This window comes from Schistocerca cancellata, chromosome 3, assembly GCF_023864275.1.
Source record: "Schistocerca cancellata isolate TAMUIC-IGC-003103 chromosome 3, iqSchCanc2.1, whole genome shotgun sequence".
NCBI lineage: Eukaryota > Metazoa > Arthropoda > Insecta > Orthoptera > Acrididae > Schistocerca > Schistocerca cancellata.
In genome coordinates, this window is record NC_064628.1 from 645904355 (window position 1) to 645923732 (window position 19378).

General features: G+C 42.8%; 1 protein-coding gene across 3 annotated transcripts in view; it reads right to left on the reverse strand.

Moving 5' to 3' along the window:
• The window catches only part of LOC126175597 (calpain-7-like), a 143077-nt gene extending 124316 nt beyond the window's left edge, over positions 1–18761 (reverse strand). For all 3 annotated transcript variants that reach the window (XM_049922467.1, XM_049922468.1, XM_049922466.1), the window contains exon 1: positions 18244–18761. In XM_049922467.1, coding sequence (XP_049778424.1) covers positions 18244–18469 — 226 coding nt within the window. In that variant the 5' untranslated portion in view covers positions 18470–18761. The remainder of the gene's footprint in view (positions 1–18243) is intronic.
• Positions 18762–19378: the final 617 nt, after the last annotated feature.

Consider the following 19378-nt stretch of genomic DNA (forward strand, 5'->3'; position numbering starts at 1 on the left):
CAGACAGAGAGCACATGAGAAATGGTCACTCAAGCAAGCGTAAGAAAGGATGAACCACTCAAGACAATGGGCAAGCTGGGCAGTACAAAAGGATAGGTCCAAATGGGAATAGGTGTGCGAGGAGTCGGACTGGAAAGTGCTCCTGTGTTAAGGCAGAAGAGGTTAAGATGGTTAAGAAGGTCAGCCAAGAGGGCACCTCTCTGACAGGCTCTGGGAGAGCCACAAAGGGGATGATGATGTGCATTAAGGTCACTAAGTAGCAAAAACGGGGGAGGTAGCTGCCCAAAAAGCTGAAGGAAGTCTGCCCTGGTGACAGTGAAGGACAGAGTTACATAAACGATACAGAAGGAGAAAGTCTGGTGGGGAAGGAAAAGGTGAATGGCAACAGCTTGAAGACAGGTAGTCAGGGAGATGGGTTGACTATGAAGGTCATCCCGTATGAGCAGCAAGACGCCCCCATGAGATGGGATGCTGACCTCAGGGGGAAGGTCAAAACGAATTGGTAAATAATGTGGAAGCTCAAAGCGGTCTTGAGGGTGCAATTTCATTTCCTGAAGGCAGAGTACAAGGGGATGCTGTGATGCTAGAAGCAGCCGTAAATCCTCTACGTAGGACCAAAGGCCACGTACGTTCCATTGGAGAACAGTCACGAGGAGGAAGAGATGTAGGGGTGTCAATTTGGTGGCCGCCGAGGGACAGCCGATGTAGAGACGCTACTACAGGACACAGAAGCAGGAGGATCCTGCTCCATGGGGTCCACAGAAGTATCGGCATGCTTGTGTGGTTGGTCTGTGGAGTCAAATGCTGAAAAACAGTTGGTGGTGCGCACTGGCGAGACAGAGGCCAGCCGGGTTAAGTGACCACGTAGCAACACCGTCGAGCAGGATCTTCGAGTTGGGGAAGGAGAAGATCGTTTGTCTTTAGTGGACTTCTTTGAACCCTTCTGGTTAGAGGAAGACTTGGGCATCATTTGGCTGGAGGAACAGAGGAAGTCTTCTCGGGAGTACTCCTTCTGTCCTTTCCTGGGTAGCTTTTAGGCGAGAGTTCAACGGCTAGTTGCACTGTGGGATGGGGGGAAGGTGATGTGACCTTGACTTTGGGTGACTTCACAACCTCAGAGCCAAATCTGAGGTTGCATTTCTGTGTGGTCATGTCCTTCATGGAGTGAGGGGGTAACAAGAACAGAAGTATAGGTGCCAGACAGGAGAACACAGGGTTTGCGACTAGCCAGTAACTTGTGAGCTACTGGGTAAGGCACTTTTTTCCTTTACCCGAATCTCTTGAACAGCCCGCTCATCTAGATACACAGGACAATCCCAGGAGGAGGCAGCATGGCCACCATTGCAATTGATACAGCGGGGAGAAGGAAGTGGACATTCGAACCTCATGTGCATCCCTGCCACAGGTTACGCATTTGGCTGGATGTCGACAAGATGTTCGAGTGTAGTTGAAATGATGACACAGGTAGCAGCACATCGGATTTGAAATGTACGGCTGGACTGTGATGATTTCATAGCCTGCTTTAATCTTTGACGGCAGCACCACCCTATCAAAGGTGACGAAAAGAGTGCGGGTGGGCACCGAGGAGGAATCGACCTTTTTTCATTACACGTTGGACGGCAATGACACCCTGATCAGAGAGGTAAGATTGTATTTCAGCCTCAGTTAGACCATCAAGCAGCCTGGTGTAAATTACACCACAGGAAGAATTGGGAAAGTCCTATGTGCCTCAACACTAACAGGGTAGCCGTGGAGAAGCAAGGAAGCAAGCAGTTGTTGTGCTTGAGAATCAGAAGCCATCTCCAAAAACAAAGTGCCATTCCATAAACGAGAGCAGGATTTCACAGGGCCAGCAATAGCATCAACGACTTTCTGAATAATAAACGGATTGACCGTGGTGAAGGACTGACCTCTTCAGTACGATACCACAAGAAACTGCAGTGCAGCGGGAAGGGTCTTTGAATCAGTAGCCTCATTACGTTTACGTTTCATCAACATCAATGAAGAGGATGACTGATTCATCGCGAGTAAAACCCCCATGATTGCCAGCATCACTGATGGCATGGTCCTTCGTACTGGGGGCCCCCTTCACAAGGAGGCGCACTGCCTTAGGTGGTCGTTCACACCTCAGGTCACACCTCTGAACACCTGATGGAGGGACAAAATGGCAATTTGGGAAGGTTACAGCTCAGTAAATCACCCCTCCCTGAGCCTGACCTTTACCAGGGGGTACGTGCAAATCCTACCTGTCAACCTGGGGCTGGGAATTACGTGTTATCCAGTCACCTTTTATGTGTCAGACACGTGGACTGGCCTTCAGGAGTGCACAGGGAGGAAGAAGGAAAAAGAGGATCCTCAAACACCGAAGCGGAGGAACAAGAGAAGGGAAACAAAGAAAGAAAAAGGGAGCCAAAAAGAAAGTTGAGACTGTTCGCAGATCAATGAAAGAACGCAGAACATTCCCAATAATACCCCAAACATGTTCCCCAAGGGAGAGGGAAAGAATGGCAAGAGGACAGTCATACAGCACAGAAGAGAAAAAGTGCTGCAAAGGATGGGGTCTGTAGTAGCCAAGCACGAACCCGCCAAAGAGTGGCAAGCCCTCTGGGGTGGACAATTTCAGTGTTGTTACTGCTGCTTTCCTTTCAGTTACTGCACAGGTTTGGCAAAGCTACAGCAGGAAAGTTCAGCAGCTGGAGCAGTGTTGGAGACGAGACAGATCATGGAAATGGCCACTGACGAAGTTATCATCAATACCATGCCCACAAGTGGTGGTAGTGGTGATCTTGAATCAAGCAATTGACAGAGATCTTTAGTGAACATCATTTTGACATTTTCTTCAGGCACAGTTAATTACACTTTGTACACACTGCTGCTGTGCTGTGTTTAATAAATGCAATATGCAGACAGATTACAAAAATCAATTTTTGAACTGTGATTCATAGTGTCTTAAGTTGAACATTCATCTACTTTCATTTTTCATTGTTTTTGATAAATAAATAATACATAAATTGTAGATAAAACTCTTTAGCATGAATGTGTAACAAATTAGATGATTTCCAATCTGACAGAAGTGTCACTTACGTGGGCAATATTTCCACGATTGTCGCCTCCAATTTCATGTTAAGTACAAAGCGCTGCAAACGAACAATACTGCCCTCCCCTCACTGTTCATCCCAATCGGCAGGCCAGCAAAGCAGTTCCTGACAGCTGCCAAACCATGGTACTGCTGGCATACAAAAGCCTGTTTTATTTACAGCTCCAGCAATATAATGTTATCAATTGCAGAACTGTATTTCCTGAACACACATTGGAAGTAACTAGGTAGCTGTCTGGAGTTGAGACCCCATGGAGATACCAGTTCACTATTTCAGCAAGGTATGCACACCATGATGGCAATTGTATGACTTATCTCGATGAATTGGGATATCCTTCCATTTCATGTTATTACACATTTCATCATGATTAAGTGCTACATCATGAGCAATAGACAATGTAGAATCCAGCATCCCCTTCGAGATGGGACATTCTCAGTCATGCATGACTTCAATGCGGCCAGAAGGTTGGATCCTGACAGGTGGTACAGTCACTTCTGCAAAGCATTCAGCCATTGCCTTTATGCCTCATGGCGTGATCTGGACTTCCAGTGTGCATTCCAACATTACCCATGCATGACCCATAAACTGCCCTGATAGTCTCCTATGTTAATGTGGATTTAATGGAATAATTGAGGAAGTCCAGAAATTCCCATTACAAATTCTTTTTGCTCTTCTTAATAATTCAACCACACTTTGCCCTGGCTACCTGTAAAGCTCTCTATAGCTGGTCTGTATTAGAAACTTCACAAAATCTGATGTCTGTTCTTGATTGCGGAGCTACATTCCTTATAGTACCGAGGGACAGCCAGTCTTCAGATGGGACGAATATTTTGGAATAGATGTATTATGGACATAATATAATTCATCCATTTCTAGACACTGTCACAACGTTCAGATAGAGCTAGCTGCCTGTACTTTGTCCAGTTAGGCATTATGTGCATCCATTTTAGCTGCTCTGGTTAGGCCACTGCTCTGTCTTCTAGGTGACACAAATCAGGATGTAATCACTAGAGTATCTGCCTTTAATCATTTCCCAAAGAACGGCATCTGAGAGGTCAGCAGTACACATCAAGACAGCAGAGAATGCCCCACAGTTTGTTCTGCTCAATGTTTAGAAACTTATGTTGTGAAGATATTCCCAATGGCTTGACTCCTGAGACAGATGGTATGGAGCCCCACAGCATGTTACCAGGTTGTGTGTCCCAACAGAGGAGGAGACAGGGGGGTACGATGTAACGATGTAGGTGAGAGCCTTCTAGTAGCAACCTCTGCTAGTGAAAGGTATTGGGAACAAATATTCACCCCCTGTAGCATGTTTGCTAATGCAGCAGCTGGATGCAAGTTCACATCAAAGAGAAGAGGCAAGTGGTGGTATTCATAATTGGCAAATACTGCCACTTCAGCTTTAATTCTTAACCTGCTGAGGCCATCTTTTCAAGGAGACTATAGCCCCCTTAACACAAAGGCATCCATAATTCCTGAAGATATAAAAACATACAGTTTGCCTGTGCCATGAGTGGCAGCTCTTCTGGATAAGTCCTTGATCCATTAATATTACACAAGAGTATCAAGCTCCATTTTCATGGAAAGGGTTTTTCCTACTACTTTCTCCTTTTCTCAACACCAAGTTTTGGACTTCATTATAGTAAGTGGAGACTTTCCAAAACTTCCCGTAAGGTGACACCAGATTTACTGGAAAAAGTAGTTTTGGATAGTCAGAGAGTTTTGGAGCTTGCTTTCTTTTCATGTTGATAGTAATACTGGTCGCTTTGCTATTGACAAAGTACCAAAAGTGTTGATTATTGACTGATTGAGGAGGGGGGAAAGGGTGGAGGTTATGGGGCTGAACGGTGAGGTCAATTCAAAACTTACTTGCTTAAGATAGAGGCGTCCGCTAAAAGTGGGCAGATCCAGACAATGGGGTCAAATAATAAAGCAAGGAAGCTAAAAATATGCACAGTAGAAGGCATAAAAGGGTAGGCCAAAACTAAAAAGTGGAAAAACAGAGGGATAAAAGAGCAGTCTTTGCAAGGGGAGTGGTCATGGGTCCCAGATCCAGAAAAAACAAAGGGTCATCCCAACCACAACCACCCTGCCCCTGCTCTCGAAGTAAAGAAAAACCTTACAACTGAAAATAAAAACCACTTTCACATAGTAAACTGAGGACCAGTTCAACCACCCATGAATTGTTTGCTAATATTAAATACAAGGAATCTGTCAGGCCATACTTAGTACAAAGGGCCAAAAGAAGGGGACATTCCAACAATATATGGGATACTGTCAGTCTGGCTACACAGCCCCACTGTGCCACTGTGGGGCTGGCTCAATATGCAAGAGGAAACAATGGGTGTGCCTAGTATGACCAGTGCATAACGGAGTAAGACAGTGGACTCCTTCCGAGACGAGTGGAATGAAGAGTGCCAAACTACAATAGGCTCCTTGAGTGTGCGGAGTTTATTACAGAGAGCAGTAGTGCACCAGATGTCATACCACTTTGGGGCAAAGAGTGATTTGATAGGTATCTACATATCTGCATCTGGAATCATGAAAGGGAAAAGGTGGGGGGTGAGGGGGGGGGGGGGGGGATAAGTATCTGCCTCTCTAGCCAAACTGTCAGCCAATTAGTTCCCTGGGATTCCCACATAACTTGGTACTCAGAGAAAGACAACTGAGCAGGTGACACAGACAAGGGCAGAGAGGTCATGCAGTGATCAAACGGTTATGAGAGTAGCATTGGTATATAGCCTGCAAGCTGCTCATCGAGTTGGTACATATTACAAACACTGTAGAGGGAGGCCCGAGTAACAAAATGGAGTATCCTGTTAATGGCTAGGAGCTCTGCTGTGAACACACTACATGATCCCAGCAATAAATGGTGTTCAATTCCAGCAGTAGGCATAACAATGTATCATGCCTTGTCTATCGATTTAGAACCATCAGTGATAAGAAACCAGGAGTTGGCTCCGTCACATTTTTACAGGGAGAATTCCCGCTTTTGCGAGGAGACTGCCGATGGGACTAGTGTGAAAGTCACCGAAAGCTAGCTTACTGTTAATCCCCTTGTATAATATATTCAACATCTGGGATGCCTGAGTGGGAACACTTCCACATGAACACTAGTTTCTATAATCATTAAATCTTTGCAGAGCACCAGTATAAGTTTTTAAAGCTTTGTTCTTTTCTCTTCAGATGTTAAACTACATTTTGGCTGTTGCTGTTGTTGTTTACTGTTGGCATATTCAGTCAGAAGACTGATTTGACACAGCTCTTCGAGTAAAGCTATCCTGTGCAAACCTCTTTACCTTTAAATAACTACTGCAGCCTACACTTATTGGTGCATATTTTGTTCCAATTTTCTGGCCTGATTTCAGCTTGTGAGCACTCATGTGAATTAACAGTCTTTCTTGTTGGCTTGGGTGTTAATATGGCAATCAGCCTAACCTAACAGTTGTGAAGTTTGGGGTTAAAATGGGAAGACCAATACAAGTCTCAAGAGTCTTAGTTTGTATTATCTTTGCAAATCATGTAATTAAGCCAATATTTCTGCTCTCTGATACAACTTTCCATGAGCCACACTTTCCAATGTTAGCGTATCTCATGTTTGTCACTGAAGTATGCCCAGAACTTACTGTACATGAGGACTAGCAGTGCTTGCTACCAGTACTAATACTGGCTGCTTGGATGAGCCCAGCCTCCATTTCTCATGGCAGCCATATATATATATATATATATGTTAGCGTATCTCATGTTTGTCACTGAAGTATGCCCAGAACTTACTGTACATGAGGACTAGCAGTGCTTGCTACCAGTACTAATACTGGCTGCTTGGATGAGCCCAGCCTCCATTTCTCATGGCAGCCATATATATATATATATATATATATATATATATATATATATATATATATATGGTTATAATAGAAGGAAACATTCCACGAAGGAAAAATATACCTAAAAACAAGGATGATGTGACTTACCAAATGAAAGTGCTGGCAGGTCGACAGACACACAAACGAACACAAACATACACACAAAATTCAAGCTTTCACAACAAACTGTTGCCTCATCAGGAAAGAGGGAAGGAGAGGGAAAGACGAAAGGATGTGGGTTTTAAGGGAGAGGGTAAGGAGTCATTCCAGTCCCGGGAGGCTTGTGTCTGTATATGTGTGGATGGATATGTGTGTGTGCGCGCGAGTGTATACCCGTCCTTTTTTCCCCCCTAAGGTAAGTCTTTCCGCTCCCGGGACTTGAATGACTCCTTACCCTCTCCCTTAAAACCCACATCCTTTCGTCTTTCCCTCTCCTTCCCTCTTTCCTGATGAGGCAACAGTTTGTTGCGAAAGCTTGAATTTTGTGTGTATGTTTGTGTTCGTTTGTGTGTCTGTCGACCTGCCAGCACTTTCATTTGGTAAGTCACATCATCCTTGTTTTTAGGTATATAAATAAAAACACACACACCACATAATCACACAAAAGTCAATGGTGAGCCACCAGAAAGACCAGATAAAGCCTCTTCATTCTTTTTTCTCAATAACAATAATAACAATAACTATGGACAATGCCAAGCATGAATCAAAATCATTTTCACAATGGCTACTTTATTGTTAAGGTGCACAATATTCTTACAAGCTTAGATGCAACAAGCATTAACATTCTGTAGCAGCCTCAAGTAAAGCAAATTTCGCCAATCAGTAAGGGGCCACCTTGAAATGTGTGATTAATAGTTGCCAGTACGGCAATCTTGGGTGTGACGTCATGGCGTTGTGGCATATTTGAAATTGATCATATTTGCAGAGGGTGTGTTGGAGTATGAGCGATATTCTCTAGTGTGGGATGTTTGTTTCTAAAATGTTTGTGAGTGCTGTTAGTGATTCAATGAACCTAGTTAGGCTGGTTGTATCACACATGGCTTCCTCCTTCATTTTATGTTTTTGCAGTATTTCACACTAATTTCATTTCACTTGTGTACGTTATTTTTTGAAGAAGTGAGCATCTTTTTAAATTTTTTAAAGACTTTCCTTAATATGATATAGTACAGCTTACAATATTAAAACAATTACAGCGTCACTCGAAGTTTATGGTATCATCTATATTCTTTGACTTGCGACATAACTGTGTTGTGTGATGTTATGGTGCTGTGGCTTGGTTGAAATTAGTCCTGTTTGCAGAGCGCATGTTGGATTATGAGGTGGTGCACTCTAGCGTGGGATGCTTGTTTCTAAATTGCTTGTGGGTGCTGAAGGTGATTCACTAGACTTCTTGAGTGTTCAGAATGAGATTTTCACTCTGCAGCGGAGGGTGCGCTGATATGAAACTTCCTGGCAGATTAAAACTGTGTGCCCGACCGAGACTCGAACTCGGGATCTTTGCCTTTCGCGGGCAAGTGCTCTACCATCGTGCTTCGGTAGCGCAGATGGTAGAGCACTTGCCCACGAAAGGCAAAGGTCCTGAGTTCGAGTCTCGGTTAGGCACACAGTTTTAATCTGCCAGGAAGTTTCTTGAGTGTTGTTTGTGAGAATAATATCGGAAGAGTCTGTGGCGGTTTAGTCACCAAGTTATTTTGATGATGGTAGTTATGGGCAATAGATTTGTTCTTAAGTGTGTAGTTATTAGTGTGGTGTGTTATTTATGGTTGCAGATTTAATTTTATGTTTCATTTTTTGTAGTTATGGATATGTAGCTCACAAGTAGGTCCCTGCATGCCACAATTGGGGATTACATGTTGACCACGAATAAATTCCTACAGTTATTTGGTTTAATTCCTCAGTGTGTGAAGTGTTACATTTGTGGAGAAGTAGGAGAGTGACGAAAGTTGTTGCCTTTCAGACCAGGGACCAGTATACATGGAATTATCGGTTGAACAACATATGGCATGCTATCCACAGAGATTCCCAACTATTCAAGGGATTGTCTTGACGACATATTTTTGCTATCACTAGATTTATGTGTATGCTGACTTTGGTTTGTAAGTATGTTTTTATGGTTTTATTCTTTTTATTGCAGTATGTGGGTCTGTGTGTTTATCTGAATAATCGTGGGTTTCTTGTGTATGAAAATTGGTGTTAATGCACTTTATGAATTTTTGGGTTGTGTTGTTTGTTGTTGGTAATTATGCTGGATCGTGACTGCTGTGTATCATGGATCTTGTTTTACCTACATTTATGGGATTAGGTTTTAGTTGTTAGTTATACGGGCAATCTTTTATTTTGTGGTACCATTTCATCTATAGGCCTACAAGTCAAGTGTACTATTATTCAACCATATTTGTTGAGTTGTGTGTGGTTTTGTGGTACTGTGGATTTCGTTTGAGCTACGAAGTCAGGTGAAATTTCTGATACCAGTTTTTATTCAGGATTTTTTATCCTCTGTGTTTTTATCAATTGCTGAAGATATTGTTTGCTGAATGTTTGTTTTAGTGTTTGTTTTGGCACATCTTCATAATTAGTTTTGTCATATACTTAGTTTTTCCCCATCCAAAAGCACTTAAATTCCCGGATTGCCCTGTTACTTTCACATTACTTCTGAAATTAAATATTTTTTATTATTTGTGTCTGTTCACATGTGTAATGAGTTACGTCCTGGTCACCATGTCGTATAAGCTTGGAATAGGGTGCCCCACTGCAGACTATTAAGCACACAGATCATTAGGTCCCTAGACATGTGAGTGGCTCAAAGATTTCTCCAGAAATAGACCCTGTAAGTTGTTCTTGATGATAAGTATTCACTGAAGAAAAAGGTATAATGAGGAGTGCTTCTAGGGATGTGTGATGCGACTGCTCTTATTCTCTATACACATGGACAGTGCGAGCAGCAGTCTGCTGATGACACTGTAGTGTTTGGGAAGATATCGTCGATTGACTGTAGAAGGATACCAGATGACCTAGACAAAATTTCTAGTCGATGTGGTGAATGGCAGCTGGCTCTACATGTAGAAATATGTTAGTTAATGTGAACATGTCTTTGGAAGCATCCAATTCCACCAGTCTGCTCTGATCCATGAATAATGGTGTTTTGTGTGTGTGTGTGTGTGTGTGTGTGTGTGTTTTTTTTTTTTTGGAGGGGGCAGGGGGAGGGGGGGTGTCGGTGCTTTGGGGTGCACAACTGCTATGGTCATAAGCAGCAGGATCGTAACATATGAAACAACAAGTACTAAATAAAAACATCAGGCAAAAAGGCAAACACCCAATCAAGCAACTTCAAACGAGGAGCAGTAAGGACAAGGATGTTCCTTGGGAAAATTTCCCAAAACATCATTGAGATGGCGTATGTCCCTACACGAGGGATTAAATTTGCTTTGCCATGCTGCTGCAGTGAATAAAAAATAAGGCGCGATCAATAGAATGCATGTCATCTGCTAAACCATCTGACTGAGTAGACGGCAAACATAGACGTAAACGTAAATAGTTAAAAAATGGACACTGGACCAGAAAGACCATTGTGTACTCCAAAGTGATACTACACAATAACAGACAGCAAAACGAAGATCATCTGAAGGAACAGAATGACTATCAGACTGAGGGAGAAGAGCTACAGCCTTTGCAGGAGTACCAGCAGCCTCATTCACTAGCATGCTGATGTGACCAGGGACCCGCAGGAACACCGTGTTGGCTTCCCACCGCTCCCTCCCCCCCACCACCATCCCCCAGTGAGTGGGTGGAACCAGTCTTTGTTCCATTGTACTAAAGAATGGACTCAGTACAGCATGCGGAAGCTTTGAAGAGCACCGAGAGAATCTGAGCAGATGACATAATTTGGAAGCCCGTATCACCGGGGTACTGGTGGGTGGCCCGATAAAGGTCCGCGGTAAAAATTGAGCATTGGTCAAGAAGCCGACAGTGAATCATAGCCAAGTACAATGGCAAATGCGACACCACGGTCAGCCCTGGAACCTTCAGTGTAGATGATGCCACTGTACCCAACCCGCAAACGAAGTGCGAGAAACTTGTTGTGATACACCAGACTAGTAGTAGTGACCTTAGGGAGCAAATGGAGTCTGTAATAAACAGGTACATCAGCTTGAAGCCAGGGCGAAGAACAGCTCACACCCATGTTGAACGTGGCAGGGAGAATAAAGCAAAGCTGTCAAAGCAGCAAACAAAAGAAGATGGGTGCAGCCCATACTGGTGGTCAAGGGAATTGTCAGAAAAGGGAGCACAGGATGGTTGATCAGGCATAGAAAGCAGGTGGCTCATGTAATGGCGGAGGAGAACTTCCGGCCATTAAGATAGAAGTAAGTTAGCAGCCTCAGCATAAAGACTCTTAACGAGACTAGTATAGAAGTACCAGTGGCTAAACGTATCCCACAATGGTGGATTGTGTTAATACACAGTAAGACAGATGGACATGCAAATGAATATATGATACAGCCATAATCCACTTTCAAATGGAAAAGGGACTGGTTTAAATGTAGGAGGATGGTCCAATCTGCTCCTCACGAGGTACCACATTAAACACATACAACAATGAGAAGCGAATACAACGAGCTGCCAGTAAGAGGCATGGGAAGACCAACAGAGATTCCTATCAAACATGAGCCCCAAGAATTTCATTGTGTCAGTGAACGGAAGAAGGAATGTGCTGAGACATAGCGATAGAAGAGGAAACTCCTAGCACTTCCAGAAGTTCACACAGACAGTCTTGCCAACAGAAAAGAGGAAGCCATTGTCGATGCTCATGAGTAAAGATAATCAAGACATTTCTGAAGATGCCACTCAAGTAGACAGGTTCACTGAGAGCTGCAATACATTGCACAGTCATCACCAAAAAGACAGCCAGAGATACCTGGCAGAAGACAATCCATAATAGGGTTAATGACTATGGCAAATAAGATGGCGTTGAGCACAGAATACTGAGACACCTTAATCTCTTGAATAAAAGTGTCCAACAGAGCTGAACCCACACTTACCTCAAAAACTTGGCCGTTTAAAAATTCCTGGGTAAAAAGGGACAGGAGCCCCAGGAGCCCCACTCGTACATAATACAGATGGTGCCCATCCTCCAGCAGATGTCATATGCAGAGCGCTGCCTAGGAAACCCACAGTGGGTGTCAGTGAGGAGATTCAAAGACTCAAGCCATCACACCAGCTGACCATTAATCATATATTCCATCACCTTGCAGACACTACTGGTGAGGGAAATTAGGTGGCAGCTGGAAGGAAGGTGTTCGTCCTTACCATGCATAGGTATGGGAATGACAATGGCACCATGCCAATGACTGGAAAATGTGCCATATGTCCAAATGCGGTTATATGTTCATACGAAAGCACATCAGAATGTGAACGCCAGTTTGTCCTGGAGCATATGACTGGTATGAAGAGAGCGTACATTCAAGCTACCTTATAATAAAAGCAGTATTGTAACAGTCAGGATTCTGGGAGGAGAAAGATATTGTCCTTGCGTCCACCACCCATTTCAGAGAGAGAAGAAGGCAGTATGGTAGTGGGTGGAACTCAAAATGTCTGCAAAATATTGGCCCAAGGTGTTGGAGTTATCAAGAGGGTCTACAATGACATTGTTCACTATGGTCAGACCAGGAACTGTGGAATGAACCATGGTCCCTGAAAGCCGATGGAGATTACCCCCAACAACAGAAGAGGGAGTAAAACTGTAAAAAGAGCTTTGAAAAGAAAGCCAACAAGTTGTGTTTTTTTTTTCCCCCCCCCTATCCCTGAAAATGCGGCGACATTGCGCACAAAGCTGTTTCTAACAGATATAGTTTGTCATCGTGGGATGGCATTAAAAAACACAGAGAGCTCATCTTCGCATGCGGATCACATAGCAGCATGCTAAGTCCACCAGCAGACAGGGGCATCTCATGATGAGGAAGAGGTGCAAAGTATGGGACATTCTGCAGTAGTAAAAATAGCATTTGTAAGATATTATACCTGGTCACCAATGTAGGGAAAATGGTGTTCATCAAAAGTAGTCAGTCAGGAGTAGAGCAGCCAAACAGCTTTGGAAAGCTACCATTTCATTGGAAGCACAGAGGGGATAGGCATTAGCAAACAAATGATGCACAGGACATGGTCATTTGAGTGTGTGTGGAGAGAATGAACCACTCGAGGCAATGACCAAGCTGAGCAGTACAGATCAAAAGGTCCAAGTGGTAAAAGCAGTGCATGGAATTGGAAAGAGATGTGGATGTACTCCTGTTCAAACAGATTAAACTGAGCTTGTTGAAATTATCTACTAGGAAAGAAAGAGCCTCTCAGACTGGGGCACGGAGAGCCTGAAAGGGGATGTGGTCATTGAAGTCATCAAACAGCAAAAAGGGAGGAGGAAGTTGAGCAATAAGTTGCAAAATATATGCCCTGGTGACAGCAGAAGATGAGAGTGAGTAGAGGTTGCAAAGAGAGAACATGAAACTGGGAAGGGAAAGACGTATGGCAACTGCTTGAAACTAGGTGTGCAAGGAAATGGCGTGACTACTGACGTCATCTCAAAGGAGCGACACAACTCCCCCATGAGCCACAGTCGCCGTCTCAGGGGGAGGTCAAAATGGACTGAAATGAAGTGTGAGAGGTGAAAGAGAATGTGAGGGCATAATCTTGCTTCCTGGAGGCAGAAAACAACTGGACGTGTGATCACAAGAGAAGCTATAATTCAACCCTGTTGGATCTGATGCTGTGAAGTTCCATCAGAGAATAACCATGTTGAATGATAGACAGGAGATGGGTCAAATAAGGGCCAGTCACCGCAGTGACTACCGAGTGCCAGAATTTGAATGTGCACAACGACCAGGTACAGAAACTGGAGGATCCTGATCCATTAGTTTGACAGAAGTGTCGGCATTCACCTTCGGTTGGCCAGCACACTGTTTGTTGGTGGTATGTCCTGGTGAATCAGATGTCAGCCAAGTAAGGGTATGGTCTGGTGACATCATTGAAGAACAGTGCCAAAGTAGAGAAGGGGAAGATCATTTGCCTTTGTTTGACTGCTTAGAAACTTGGCGTTTCTTAGATGTTGACCCAGACAGTGGCTGGCTATATGTGCACAGAAAGTCATCGCAAGAGTACTCCTTTTTGGATTCCTGTGCTTTTGTTTGAGAGGCGTGCAATTTTGCTGGCACAGGTGAAGGTTTGTTGGTATGGCGTGCACCTGTAGTACATGAAGATGAGTGTGTGACCTCGGAATTGGACAATTTCACAACTGTGGTGCTAAACTGGAAATCACAAGTCTGCACAGCCTTGTCCTTCATAGGTCGGGGTAGAGCAAGAACTGTAGTATAGTAGCCAGAGGGTGGTGTATAAGGTTTGCAGCTAGCCAACATATTCCGAAAAATGTGAGTAAGAGCTCTTTCCTTCACCTGGATCTCCTGAACAGCTCTCTCATTGAGGTAGATTGGACAGTCACAGAAGGAAGCAGCATGATCACCATTGCAGTTGATGCAGTGAGGGGAAGGAGTTGGACACTCATCCTCATTAGTGACTCTGGCGCAGGTTACTCATTTGGCAGCATTTTCACAAGATTCACAGGTGTGGCTGTAGCGCTGACAGTTATAGCAACGCATGGGATTCAAGATATATCATCTGAAGTAATAGCTTCATAGCCAGCCTTAATATTTGTTGGAAGTACCACATAGTTAAATGTAAGGAATAGAGTGTGAGTTAGCATTGTTCTTTATCAACCGTTTTCATGATGCGGTGAACTGCAATCACTCCCTGGTTAGTGAGATAGGCTGTTATTTCAGCCTCAGTAAGGCCGTCAAGCAGCCAAGTGCATATGATCTCACAGGAGGAATCCAGAGTGCAGTGGGCCTCTACTTTGATGTGTGTTTGCCGTGTGGAATGGAATTTTATATTTTTTTATTGTTTTTTGCTAGGGATGAATATAACTGATAAGCTTACCAGCTTTTTGTTACATGCTGCTACGGATGACGGTATGTTGTCAGTAATAAACTTCCTGCAGCTTTTTGTGTTAATAACAGAATATGTTAGGTGCCACACCTGCGGGCAAAGCATTAAGTTGACGAGAGTCCCAGCATCTCAAACCAGGGATCTATACATGTGGCACTGTCGGCGCGACAACATCTGGTGTTTGATATGGCATGGAACCTGGTTTGAGAAATCTAGGTTGACCGTACGGGAGACTTTTGCATACATATTACTTTTGTTATAGGTCCTCTTTAAGTTTCTTTGTGCATGAGACTGTTCCGAGTGATAGAAATATTTTAGATTGGTTTTCTTTTTGTCATGAGGTGTGTTCAGAGTACATGAAGTATACGGGGATGTTAGTTGTATCAGGGATCGTTGTTGAAATTGGTAAGTCGCTGTTGAGTGAGAGGCAGGAAGGGGCAGTTTTTGGGTTGTTTTGAATGTGTGTGTGTGTGTGGGGGGAGGGGGGGGGGGGGAACTAGGTAATTTTGTTGGAGGCTTTTGTTTTGGTTTTATTCTATAGTAACTGTAAAGTTTTGACTGTGTTATATTTACGGCATTTTAGTTGTATTTTAATTGATGTAGTGAATATCCAGATTTTTGGGTTTTCGAGTTGTTGGGGTTTTCGTTTTGGCTGTGTTTTGTGAGTTATGTAGGTGAGTGAAGTTTGTGGTGGCATTTTGTTTTATTTGTGGTTTGCCAGTAGGTATCAAGAGTTGCATTTGACCTATGTAGGTCAAGGGAAGTGTCCAATTCTGCTTCTCAGAGTTTTTGGTGTTGGTTTTTTGACATCAAGGGACACATTTGAGCTGTACAGGTTTATGGAAATGTCCGATTCTGCTTTTCGTAGTTGGGGATGTTGGTTTTTTGGTACCGTCGTCTTCGTTTGAGGCATATTAGTCAAAGGAAACGTCCAATTCTGCTTTATGGAGTTGCAGATGTAGGATTTTTGGTATTGTGGGCTTCATTTGAGCTATATAGGTCGAGTGAAGTGTACGATTCCTGTTGGTTTTGTGGCTGTAGCGTTATGTTGGAAATTGATATTCTCTCTCTTTTTTTTTTTTTTTTTAATAATATTTGTTTTCGGATGGTGCACTGTTTTGTATTATTGTGCATTTAGCTTGCCAAAAAATGGTAGTTGTGCTAAACTTGCTATGAATCAGATGTAAGGCTGTTCCAATATTTTGCTGCATGTCTCTGGTATGGATGTGTGTGGGTCCTTTACCAATTTATATGTGGCAACAGCAAACATCCCAATTTTTGGAGAGTCCACCAATGTCCTGCAAAAATCATTTATGTAGACCAAGAACATCAGTGGGTCAAACACTTGACCTTGTAGTACCCCTTATTTAATGTTTCCCCACCCTGAATTTTAATTTTATTCCTGTTGTATAATTTTTTAGGCTGTGACACCCATGTTTATTGCTGTTAAGAAATGTCTCACTGCACACAAGCTTTATTGTCATACCATTTTAGTTTCTCAAGCAGAATTTTTCAATTAACACAACCAAATAACTTGGCAAGATCACAGAAAATGGCCACAGCAAAATACTTCTTGTTTAATTATATTAGAACTAAATTTGTGCAATCATACATTGCTTTCTCTGTAGAGAAGTCTTTACGCATGATACAATGAGCTGCTGATAAGATTATTTCAGTATTCTGTAGTAAAGTACTTCCTAAAAAGACTCCTTAGTATACCTGAAGGAGGGGAATGGGTTTGTAATTGAGGTTCAAAGAAGGGGGTGGGGGGGGTGGGAATATGCTGCTACATCAATAAGATTTTAGTACACCAATTGAAATACTATCATGGCCTGTTGAAGAGTTATTGTTTTGCAATGGCAGAAAGATTTTTTTAAGATCTCTCTAGTAAATGGTTGGGCAAAAATGGAACAGAAGGCTACATCATTCTAAGTATGTCTGATGCATCTGCTTTTGATGGCCCATTTTTGTCCCTTTGTTTTTCTGCTCATGTTATGCAGAATTCATTGAATTTACTGGTCAATTATTTGAATGTAATACCATCTACCTCGTCGCTACTGTCATCAGGTGCTTGATAAACAGCTATCTTTAGTTCTCTTTTTAAGTTTATCCATTTCATGTCCACTAATGTTCTTGGAATTTTGAATTTGTTCTGCTTAAAGTATGGTTCTTGGCTTTTTGACACCATAACTAAAAATTTTGCAATCCTTCTAGTAGTCTTGACTAGAGCTAGCCCTACAAATTACAAAAGCTCTGTCCCTCTCTTCCTGGCACAATACAGCCTACTTACTCTCAAATGTTGGCCATCCTTTCTCTGGTTTCACTGCAATTTTTACCAACTCATTGTGAAGAGAATCTGATTTCATAGTGAAACTTCCTCGCAGAAAAAACTGTGTGCCGGACCGAGACTTGAACTTGGACCTTTGCCTTTTGCGGGCAAGTGCTATAGGTTCGCAGGAAAGCTTCTGTAAAGTTTGGAAGGTAAGAGACGAGTTACTGGCGGAAGTGAAGCTGTGAGGACGGGGCGTGAGTTGTGCTTGGGTAGCTCAGTTGGTAGAGCACTTGCCCGCGAAGCTGAAGATCCAGAGTTCGAGTCTCGGTCCGGCACACAGTTTTAATCTGCCAGGTAGTTTCATATCAGCGCACACTCCGCTGCAGAGTGAAAATCTCATTCTGGTTCCATAGTGTTACAGTAATATTTTAGGAATGAATTACACTTCTCATCTACTACAAAACTGTTCAAGCTTTTATGGGCATTTGTTCACATACTACCTGTTAGCTTTCGTCTAGGGATCTTGTGTCCCCAGAGAAAAGCTAACAGTTAGTATGTTTTCATGTACTTTGTGTTCTTGGTAAACATCTTACCATTGTTTAACCCGTAAATTTTCAGCATAGTGTAACTGTGACAGCATTCACGATTCTGCAAAATTATATATTTCCCTTCTTAGTTGAACATGATTGTTGGGGATGCTTTAGTGCTGTGATTTAACCACCATGTTCTGATACACCATTTACTGTAAGACTCATGTCTACTTCAAGAAAGGCATCAACATCTCCACATATACTAAGCAAGCTTGCACACTGCACGAGAGGGGGAAAAATTTAGTTGGAGTGTCAGAGAGACATCACTGAAAGTAAATCAAGGATTCAAATGTTCCTTTATCATGCTGTAATTTTACACATTTGTTGTTTGTCCTACAACCTAGCATTTGTCCCCTAAACAGTTTCGCTAATCTTTGCATTTTTGGTAATGGAGGAAAAAATGTAACGTGTCGTTCTGAATGACTTACCGAGGTTATCTAATTGAATCGCTCTGCAAACGTATTCACGTGCTTTTGTCCTCCAAGTTTCCTGCTGTTCTGCATCCGCTGAGCTACCAGCTGCTACATTTAAGAACCTTGCTGCTTCACGATAATAATAAGCTGCAATTTCATGCTGACCTGACCTGTCAAACTGCACAGCTCTTGTGGAGGATGTCAAGGCATCCTCAATGAGTTCTTCAGGATTACAACTCATATTAGTGAAAGATCAACAGCTACCAGTCACAAATATAAATCGGCATTACACTCAAACTATCATGTTAAAGAAATAACAAAAGTAAAAACGTGCACCATTACGCGATGGCAGTAGGAAATCGGTAAGCACTTCACGTTTCATGTACTAATATTTCAAGCAATATTCCTATCAAAAGACGGTTCGTCATTTAATAGCCAACTCTCCATAAAAAAAGTAACATGTCACTTTTTAAGCGCCCTGTTGATATCTGTGTCCGTAGCACTGAAGACAAAAATAAACATACTTTGGTTACACCTCTTCACAACAGCTGATAGTCGTTTGCGCATGCGCAGCGCCCATAACAACTTGCGGAGTCAAAGCGGCTTCATAGAAAAGAAAAATACGTCCACACGATGCATATTTCCTCGTGCGCAATCGCAGAGGCGTAGGAATAAAAGGGTATGCACAAAAATTAGTGGAAAGAACGCAGATATGCCGTTCTGGTGTCCACACCTTGCCTTATTGCGCAAGCGCCAAGCGGTCTGCAACGCATCCCCTTCTTTGTTAGAAGGGTTGGTGCTTTGTTTATTGTGATGAAAAGGCCACAAAAAAAGAAAACTCAAAGACGACCTTGGGTAAAAAAGTATCTAATAACAAATACACAAGAAATACAACGTGACGACAACGTTTTGTTTGCGAGATTTTAGATTTTCTGCTTGGGAAACTGCATTTCATAGGTGATAAGCGACGATATATCACGATGTCAAATTAAACATCTTTCAGCCGTCCAGTTTCCATTCTTATTTTACTTGGCTGCCAATTTCGGTGATTTATTACACCATCTTCAGTTCTCTGACCGACGTGTAGGAAGATTCCACCTCGGAATGTGATAAAAACGCGGACCAGTAATACTGGTATCAGCAGATTTCT